Raw genomic sequence first — 11,141 nt, 5'->3', positions numbered from 1 at the left:
GACGATTGACCTTTACTATTTACACAGTTACTTGACTCTTACTATTTGCACAGTAACTTGACTCTTACTATTCATGGTTACTATTCATGAATAGGATACTGACACTATTTACTTTACAACTTTTTTTACAAAAAACAAAATAGACTTTGGCCAAATGGCCGACATACTTTTTTCTTCTTTATTTAATGGCCTTTACTTTTTACATGTGGCCGACAATAATTATAACTAATTTACATATATTTTATGTCTATCTTTTCCCTATTTTCTTTTTCTCAGCTTACTCCAGTTGTACTTCTGGAATTATGTCATCACCTTGGTTGCACTTGGAACATATATGGTCTGGGTAATTGTGTCCGACTAGCTTGCAATATCTCGTCATTAGTTCTTCGGATATGAATCCTTGCTTTATTGCTCTAGTTGTTGGCGTAGCTTCTGGTTTTAACAGGGTCAAAATCCATTTTTGGACTTCTTCCATATCTACTTGTCTTATTTCTTTCGAATTGGCATATATCATTAAGTGGTCTCTCGAATAGTAGCTCCATATGGCGTTGCCTTGTAGATAGTTATTTGCTAGCTCTTGTATAATAGTTGATAATCCAATTATCCTTTTATTGGCATAGAAACTGGGTATCTCAACTCTTGTTATCTCTGGCTGTTGGCCTATATCTTCTGGGATTATCATTTCTCGTGTTAGCCCAATTTTGACTATCTGGATCATTGGCTTTATTTCATCATAGAGTATCTCTGCTGGTGCTGTGTAGAATCTTATGAAAAATAAGTTTCCTTTTGTTATCTTTTTATATATTAAAAATGCTTTGTGTACCTCTGGGATTCCACTTATCTCTTCACCTGTATATGTATAGACTGTATTTAATAATCCATAGTTATAACAAGTTTTAACTAGGTTTGGATTAGTTTTTGGTTGTGCAATTAACTTGTTATAGCCTTGTAGTTTTTGGGTTAGGTAGTCTTGGGTTTTTTCTAATGTTGTGGTAGATTTGGGTTTTTGATTTAAAAAGTTTTGTATTTTGTATAGGTTTTCAATATATGTTCGGGATATATGGTTGTATGTTTTCTTCTCTTTATGCAGGCTAGTTGCATAGGTAGATGTTTGTGGTGTTGAAGCATCTACTATCTGTATCTTTGGAGTAAATGGTTTGGTAAATATGCTATTTAGGTTTATGTTTTTTGGTGTAGGTTTCTCCATAGCTTTTTTGCTTGTACCTGCAGCATCAGTAATGTCATGGGTTTTAAGGAGTTTCCCAACGTCTCCTTTTAGCTCTGGCTGTTTTTCGTCTGCCGAACGACGTAGCTCCGCATTTTTATAGTCATGGTGCTGACTTGTAGATTCTTCCTTTTCTTCTAGCTTTTGAATTCTCAAGCCCATACTGTCCACTTTTGTACAAAGTGTAGTTAGGGTTTTGAGTATGTTTTCCATAACATTATCTTGTCCTGGCTGTGTAACTCTGTCTTGATAAATAGTCTGTAATCATATTTTTGTCAGTTTTTATTACCTCAATTGTAAATGTAAAATTTAGTATGTTTAATACTAGTCTCCTTATTTCTTTTGTTGTAACTGAATCATCTAATTTTTTCGTTATCCACCATTTTACTTGTGTATTATCTGTTCTTACAATAAATTTATTGTAAACAACATATGGTTCAAATGCTAATAAACATTTATATAATGCGAATAATTCTTTTCTATTTATTTCCCATTTTATTTGTGCTTTTGTATAAGATCCTGAATAATACCTACAATGGTGTTCTATTTTTTCTTTTTCATATTTGTATTTTAAAACTCCTCCATAACTATGATCACTTGAATCTGTTTCGACAATATAAGTAAATGTTTTATTTTCATCAGGAAAATATAGTTTTGGTAATTTTTTACATAAATTCTTAATATTTCTTATATGTTTTTTATCTTTATCATCAAAATGATATTCTACATCTTTTTTAAGTTTTTTATGTAATGGTTTTAGATGTTCTGCTAATTTTGGTATATATTCTCTTACCTGATTTACTAATCCTAGAAAGGATTGTAATTTCTTTTTTGTATCTATATTTTCATCAATAGTAATTATTTTTTGTACTATATGTGTTTGCATTTTTATTCCATTTTTATCTATTTGTATTCCTAGAAATTCTATCTGTGATTTCATAATTTCTGCTTTTCTTTTACTCAAACTTATACCTGTATTTTTTACTATATGTATAAATTTTTCCAATAATCTTATATGTTCATCTTGTGTTCTAGAATATAATAATATGTCATCTATATATACGATACAGTTTTCTAGTTGGTTAAAACAGTTATCCATAAAATGTTGGAATCTACCTGGTGCATTTTTATATCCAAAAGGTAAAACATTCCATTCATAGAAACCTTGCGGTACTGTGAATGCTGTTAATTGTTTAGATTCTTCTTCTAGTTTTAGGTGGTAAAATCTTGATTTACAGTCAAATTTACTGAAATAATTATATCCTTGTATTTGTCTTATTTTTAGTATTTTGTTTGGTATTGGATAATTGTATGTTTTGGTTTTAGCATTTAGATTACGATAATCTATGACCATTCTGCTTTTACCTCTTTTTTGTTCACTATGTTTTATAACTATAAATGCTGGACTTGTATCTTTACTATTGCTTTTTTGTATGTAATTATTTGCTAATAATTCATCTATATGTATTTTAAATTCTTTTAAATCATCAAAGTTATATTTTAATGGTTTCTGTGTTATTATGCTATTTTCATCTATTAACTCCATTTTTATTTTTGTCTTATGTTTTTCCCATCCTCGTAATGGGTCTTCACTATATAATTGTTCTAGTTGTTCATTAATTAATTTAACTTTGTCTATAGCAAATATAATAATTTCTAGTTGTGTTATTTGTTTATTATTTATATTTTCCATTTCTTGGTTTATTTTTTCACTTCCTTTTATCCATTCCATAGGTTTTCGTTGTTTATTATTTACTCTTTTTGCTCCTATCTTATTTCCGCATGGTGTAGTAAGCCACCAATGTGTTTTTGTTATTATATGTGGATAAAATCTATCTAGAAATGGCATTCCTAATAACATATCTTTTGTAGTAAATTCAAAATTATACATTTCTTCTATTGTTAGTATCTTATCCCATATTTGTATTTTTATATTTTTTGCTTTATATTTAATCATACTTCCTTCATTGTTAAATCCCGTTACTACCATAGGTGTTTTTAATTTTTCCCATTTATCTTCTGGTAAGCAATTATATTTACATATATTCGCTTCTGCTCCTGTATCTATCATAGGGGTATAATATCTGTTGTGATATCCTTCTACTATAATTTTTGTAAGTATAAATATTTTCATTAATCATTTTGTTCTTTTTATAATTATTTTCTTATTTTGACAAGTTATTGTTAATTGTTCATTTTCTATGTTATATGGTTTAACTTTTTCTAACCATTTTATTCCTAATGTAATATTATGATCTCCTTGGTATATTTTGAATTGTATTACTAAGGGTATTCCTCCTATAATTATTTCTTTTTCTGTTGTTTCTTCATTCGTGTTCACTATCTCACTAGGTAGTCCAGGGCATGTATGTCCTGTTCTTATAATTTCTTCTTCTAATACTAACTCTCTTGTTATATAATTTTCTTCTTGTCCTGTATTTATTAATATTTTATATTTTCTTTGGTCTATTATTCCTGTTATGAAATAATGATATGGTGTTATTTCTTCTTTATCTAATAAGCTTTGTGGAATTTCATATTTTCTTTTAGATGTACTCATCCTTGATGAGGTAGCTCTTGTCAATGTATTTGGTACGCTTGAAGTGCTTAATCTTTCTTTTACTATCTCTAAATCTTCTTCTATATCAATTTCTTTATAGCTATAGTCATTATTGTCTACTACAGTAATTATTTTTTCAAAAGGATTTTCTATTTTTATTTTATTAATTTTATTTCTTGCTGTTATTTTATGCTTTGTTGTTAATATATATAAATTTTTACATCTTGCTGTAAATAATTTGCTCCCTGGTGCTAGTTCTATTCCAGACATTTTCCAATATAGAACTAATGATCTATCTATATTTTTATCTGTTAATGATACTGTATAATTAGCACTTATTGTAAACTTAAATTTTTGATATATTAAGTTTCCTTTTACTGCACTAATTATGCTTTTTTCTATAGGGTGTACAATTCTATCATCTGCTAAATATATTTCTATAGGTGTATCTATTCCTTCTCTAAAGCAGGCTTTTATTAATATCTCTGTTCCTCCTAAATGTACATATTTTATTGGTGTTTTAGCTTTTATATCTTGTATTTCTTTGTTTATCATTCTTTTATTTATTATAGGTATATATGCTTTTCCTCTTGTGTATTTACAATCTATGATATGTTCTTTTTGACTAACTACATAGTATTCTTCTTTTTGTCTTTTAAACCAATTTCTTAAAATAGGTATTTCTAGTACTTTTTCAACACTTAAATCTAATTCTTTTCCTTTTATTTGTTCAAATATCGTATTATCAAATATAATTTTCTGTTCTGATGATTCTTCATCTTGATATTCTTCCTTAGATATTATTTTTATTTCATTTTCAGACATTATATTTCTTCATCTGTTTCGTTATTATCTATGTTAATATTTTCTTCTTCATTCTCAGTTTCTATGTCTGATACTTCATATATACTATCATTTTCACTTAATTCATAATCTATGTACTCTATTTGCATATATTTTTCATTGTCTATAATTAATTCTGCTACTTGTTTTCTTTTTGGATTTTTGGGTAATTTACAATCTTTAGCTATGTGTCCTATCTTTCCACAATTATAACAAGTACATTGGGATATTTTTTTTTTTGGTCTGTATGGTCTTTTTATTTTATGATTTTTTACATAATACCTTCGTCTTGGTTGTTTATATTTATATATAGTTTTGTTTTTTCTATAATTTTTATATCTTTTAGATTTTTGTTTTTTAGTTGTGCATCCAAATTGTGGTGCCATTTTATTTTTACAACATGATAAATTTTTATTTAATACTTTTTCCATTTTTAATTTTTCTTTTTGGTTTTCACATAGTTGTATGAACCATTGATTTAAAAATTTTATTCTAGATCCTAAAGTATCTACCATTCCTTCATTATCCCAATCCTTTATTACGTTTGTACTAAATGGTTCTGGTAATTTTGTATAATATTGTTTTCTTATTTCTTTTGCTTCGTCTAAATTGTATTTATCTTTGTAATAATATTCTTTAAATGCGCAAGTATATTCTTCTAAGTAACACATTTTACATATAGCTAATTTTGTCATAAGTTGTCTATTTATTATTTTTTCTCTATTTTGTTCTCTTATATCTGTAGTCATGCCTCCAAATTCATTTCTTATTGCTGATTCATATTTATCTAGTATATCTATATTTGTTGCTGATGGGGATCCATCCATTTTCTTATCATTTCTAAGTACTTCTAAACTTTCTGGGGGTAGATTTTCTATCCATAATTTTGCCGTTCCTACGAATGTTCTTTCTATATATCTTGGTGTTTTTGTTGTTTCTATTTTATTATCTATTAACTGCTTGGATATATTTCCTGTCCATAGTAATATTGCTTTATTTATGTCTGTGACGCAATCTAATTCTAAGAAATTATATTGTTCACTTATTGGTTTCGGTATCCAATTCTTATTTAATCTACTGTTCCATATTGCATTATTCCTATCTGATTGTTGATAACTTTCTGTATAATAAGTTGGTGGTGTCCACCTAGGACTACTTCTAGGGCTATTTCTGGGACTATTATCTGGGGTTTTTACTCTTGACGTACTAGGTCTATTCATATCTCCTGTGTTTATTTCTAGTTTTTTTTGGTTTATTTATTATATCACTTATTTCCGATTGTTGGTCATTTTCATTTCCGTCTATTTCATTTACTTCAATATCTTCATTTAGATCTTTTAGATCTTCATTTAGTTTCTGTTCCATTTGTTTTATTTCATTTGTTAATTCTAGCTCTTTATCTTTTTGTTTTTGTTTATTTTCATATAATAATTTTAACCTAGCTAATTTTTTTTCTAATTCACTTATTCTTGTATTTTTTATTTCTTCTAAATTTTGTACTTCTTGTTTTGCTTGTGTTTTTATTTTTTCAATTTCTATTGATTTATCTATTTCTTCATTTTCTTTTGTTATTCTTACCATAGCTGTTAAACTATTTTCTAATTTTGCCTTTTCTTTTTCTAACATTAAGTATAAATTATTTCCTATTTTTTTATATCTTCTTCCTAGATTTGAAAATATTATTTTTATTATCATTCCGTCTTGATTTTCGTATGTTTTTTCGTCTACTGCAAATTCTTCTTTATTCATTATAATCTATGCATTATATTATGCTGTAACTCATATTCAAGACAATCTAATTCTAATTTTAACATGGATATATCTTTTCTTTGTGCTAGTAGTGATTTATTACATACTCCTGCTAATATGTTTTCTTCTAATCTTCTTTTTCTATGTTGTAATTCTTGTTCTTTTTCAACCATTATTTCCATTATTTCTTCTATTAATTGTTGTTTATAGATTTCTCTGTTCATACTGTTTTTTCAAATAGCAGACATATTTATATTCTATTTTTGAAATTATGTTTATCAATTGATCTTTTCTATCATTATCTGTTTTGACTAGTTGTGATAGTTCATATTCTATATATAAAGATCTTAATTTTTTCAATATTTTTCTTACCTTTTTATCTATCTTAGTTCTTTTTATTTTAGTATTTTTATTTTTATTCATTATAACTTTTTATATAATATTTTAAAAAGCTTACTTAATTTATCTGGATATCTAATCTTTTTTAACCTGTAATTCCTACCATATCGCCTTAGCCAATATTCAGTCATATTTAATCTCCAATATCTAAATCATCATATAAATCATGCATATCATAATAAAGCTCATCTTGTATACTTTGTATGGTTAACTCAGTCCAACCTTGGGTTGTTATTTCTTTTATCTCATATGTTAATAATTTATTATAAATTTCTCTTTTTATATCAGTATTCAAATTTTTTAGTATATAGAGTAGTAATATCTTATAATCAACATTATCGTCTAATAGGTATGTTTCCATTTTTATTATTTTCATTTTTCACTAAAACTTTATTCCTTCCAACCTCTTAATAAATTATACTTGCTTATTATGCAAAAATAATAATATAATAATCATCTCGTCTGGTCACTACTACAGCTTTCTTCTTTGATTAGTTACCCTAACAACGCCTCAACTTTGTTTACTCCCCTAAACGGCCTTCTCTGCCTACCGGTTTCAACCTTAGGATGGCATAGTCTGGGCATACTTATTCGAAGAATATTTCTGTAGCAAACTTTCTAAAGATGGTTATTATAACATTATTCAAACATGATAAACAATTATAATTAACAAGAGATTTTCAGGAATAAATTAATTTAGCTACTCATAAATATAAAATGGTATACCTTTTTTTGTAGATCATCTGTCATAGTTGATTTGTTTGCCATGATTATTTAATTATCTAGCTCTGATACCAATGGAGGGGTGGAAGCGGTTTTGTTATTTTAGAGTAGAGAGAAGATTGTTGGAAGAAGGATATTTTATTTATGAAGGCAAATGCCCCTTATATAGACATACATAATGACCTTTCATCCTTGTTAAAGGACGATTGGCCTTTACTATTTACACAGTTACTTGACTCTTACTATTTACACAGTAACTTGACTCTTACTATTCATGGTTACTATTCATGAATAGGATACTGACACTATTTACTTTACAACTTTTTTACAATATAGATGCATGGACATATTTGGTTCATTATGGTGTACTTTTCGTGGATGTAAATTCAAAATTGTCAAATTTGAACTGCAGTAACAAGGTTTGTGGTTAAAATTGAACTTTGTGGTTAACATTAATGTTAAAATATCCTCTACTCACAATTTGAGATCTATTCTCACTTGGACATTAATTGATGATATTATATATTTCTGTGTATGTATATGGAAAAACTTTATGATACATCAATTTCATGTAAAATTTTCTTTTCTGTGTTTGGATTCTATTATATTTGGCTGTTTGAGGATTCTGCAGTTATAATTGATATATTTGATTGTTTGAGGTTTGGTATTGAATTAGAGAAAGAGTCTGGTTAAAGTGTTTCAAATCTCTGAACTGTTTTTTGTGTCTCATTCCTCTTGAAAGGATTCTGTTTATAGTGTACTACACAAAAATTTCTTCTATTTGTAATATGTGACTAAAAATCTTTTAGGTTCTGAGAAACCTGCGAATGACTCAAAATATTTTATCCTATCACAGCACAATAATTTCTCTCTTTCTCTGTGTTTATATGATTAGGATTTGGTTTGTCAACTTTAGCTTTTGAAGTTCATTTTTCATATTCGATGACTTGATTATAATGTGAAGGAGAAATTTTCCTATTTTTGCCATGTTCTGGTATTTTTTTTTATACAATATATATCTTCATACACCTAGCTGTAGTCAATGGTCATTACAGATATGACGGAGGTTGAAAGACCAATAAATTGTTGAATACTTCTCCTATGTATGTTAAATGTTCTACATTCTTACATTTTTTAATTTTTTTTATGAAGAAGAGAGTTTTCACTGGAAAGCATCTCCCCAAAAACCATGTTTGTTCTAGTGTTCCTTAGATAATTATGCTTATTATTAACCATGGGGAGAAGTTATTTCTAAAGTAATTTTTATCAAGTTTTGTGGAGTGTCCATTCATTCTCATAGGAGAGAGATGAAAATAAATTTGGACACAGAACTATTAAATCCCTTCAACATTTTCTAACTAGTATCCATTTCAGGCTTGTTATGAATCTCTTATGGCTTTAATCTAATTTATGATCTATTTGACAATATTATTTAAAATAGGATCAATTAACTTTGGTATCTTCTGATTATTGAAGTTTATAGATGAAATATGGTTCTTCGTTACGAAAGAAATCCAGTAAATATAGGAGTTACATTTTATGAATGTTACTTGATAAGAGGCCTTCACATATGCTTCCATATGAGTCATCCCTAGTTCTTGATTTTACAAAACACGATATCACCATCAATATATCTTAAGAAGTTCTATTTACTTGACAAGAAGGTACATCTCCATCTTTATTTAGTATATTTATATTATGCACTTTCATATGAAAAGATCCATGTCTTTTATGTGCGGGTTCATGTCTGATCAGCTAATGGAACTATGGGTGAATATACTTTTAAATTTCTTGGTCCAGTTTGGATGAAAAGACTTGAAGCTACCTATTTTATATTGATACACTTAAATGTGCACCTATTTTAATATATCTTAGAAACTTTGGAACTCAAATGAAATTTATTTCGCCATTATTTTGGAGTCATATCTAATGAAAGTTTAAAACATGGTATTTTGAAATCTTAATCGTTGAACATTTGAAGTTCCCTGTCAAATAAATCTCCAAACGAACCTTTGTGTATCGATCGTTTCGTACCAAATTTTGCAGTCTACTAGACATCCCTTTCTCTATTTTTATTACCAAGTTATTCAGTATGGTGGATCCTTTTAACAGACACAAACCTCCTATTAATGGTCCTATTTATAGGTGATCAGTTTCCATGTAGTAGATGTATCTTGGAATCTTTCTTTGTTCCTTATCTATCAAATCTTATAGTATTTGATATCTTGCATCTATTTAATTGCATTAATGGTCTTCAAGTATTGTGGAGCTTTGGAATTGCATATATTGATATGTATGATTTGAGGATAAAACATTATCTTCAAAATCCATTGGTAGTGAGCCTTTTTTTTCTGGAGAGTGGTATGTACTTCTTGTTTTTTGTATTTTTCTTTCTTAAGCAATGTTTTAAGTTTTCAGTTGTGAGATATACATGATGCTCTCCTTGCACATTAATCCCCATTGAATTAGGTTCTCGCCTTTCGTCCCCCTTGTCATAATACTCACTTACTAAGTTGCTAAATGATTTGAACCCCCTTTACATTAGGTTCTCGCCTTTCGGCACCCTTATCCCTAGTTAATGATTGAGACCTGAGAGTGTTGTTTCTTGATTTCTTTATGTCAGACCTGAAATTTTAGTCACAGTACGGTGAAAAAAACCTTTTCCAGAAATGCAAGGTAAGGCTGCGTACATTATGCCTTCGTTATTCAATCTTTTCCTGGTGTAGTTTCTGCCATGCATGACCTGTAAAAATAACCTTTTTTCAAAATGCAAGATAAGGTAGCATACAATAGAATCTTGTAGTTCGACACTTTCCTGGATACCGCCATAGATGTAATTTAGTGCATGGGGTTGGTGTTGAGGTAACTTCTGAGCACTTCCATTATTCTACCTGTACCTAAATCTTTTTACGTTTACATGTATTGGATAGCTTTTCCTTCAGCCCTTAGTCTGTTGGGAGAAATGACATAGATTTTATGTTTGACTTGCTTGGATCTGAGTTGTGGTTTCCTATGGTCTTCGTTCTAGCTTTATCCATGTTAGATACACCCTTAGGTGTGGTAGTAGGACTGAATCTATAGATTTCAAATGTAAAATGATTTATTTAAGGTCTTCTATCTAATTCTAGGATTAGAGGGACTATTGGTGATGTTCACTATTATGATATTTTGACGACTAAATTGTCTAGGAAAGTCTGAAATGTATTTGTGACGAGCTATATACTGATTATTGGTGATTAGTTAGAAGGTTTGAATATGTGAATAAACTCCACAGGATCATGCCCATTGGAGAACCACCCACACCAAGGGTTGGACATGTTTCTACAACTAAGGGTACTATGGAAAATTTGATGTAATTTTCCTTTATAACTTACATTTTTCTATTCTTCCGAAGTTTAGATGCTAGATCTGGGCCAAGATAAGAAACATATAGCGACAATTGATAAGTAGAGAGCTACGACCTGTTTTTGTTTCCTTTCATGTTATGATTTTCCTTTTTTTATTTGTTGTATTACTTTATGTGAGTTGTGACAACAAGTTTTTGAATTCGACACTACTGTGCATGTGAAATATAATGAATTTGATGTTGTTGTATACTTTTTGCCTTGTGGTATGAAAATACGATGGTTATGTATGAATTTT

The 11,141-nt window shown here is 28.5% G+C and overlaps 1 protein-coding gene across 1 annotated transcript; it reads right to left on the bottom strand.

Moving 5' to 3' along the window:
- Positions 1–261: 261 nt before the first annotated feature.
- Positions 262–1,681, bottom strand: LOC138348529 (uncharacterized). Its single transcript, XM_069297941.1, has one exon. It carries the CDS (start codon positions 1,436–1,438, stop codon positions 278–280), a length of 1,161 nt encoding a protein of 386 aa, XP_069154042.1. The 5' UTR covers positions 1,439–1,681; the 3' UTR covers positions 262–277.
- Between the last annotated feature and the right edge of the window lie 9,460 nt (positions 1,682–11,141).

Source organism: Solanum lycopersicum, chromosome 5 (genome assembly GCF_036512215.1).
Source record: "Solanum lycopersicum chromosome 5, SLM_r2.1".
NCBI classification, from domain to species: Eukaryota; Viridiplantae; Streptophyta; class Magnoliopsida; order Solanales; family Solanaceae; genus Solanum; species Solanum lycopersicum.
The sequence above is the reverse complement of the archived record's forward strand: the minus strand, read 5'-3'. Positions and strand labels throughout refer to the sequence as shown.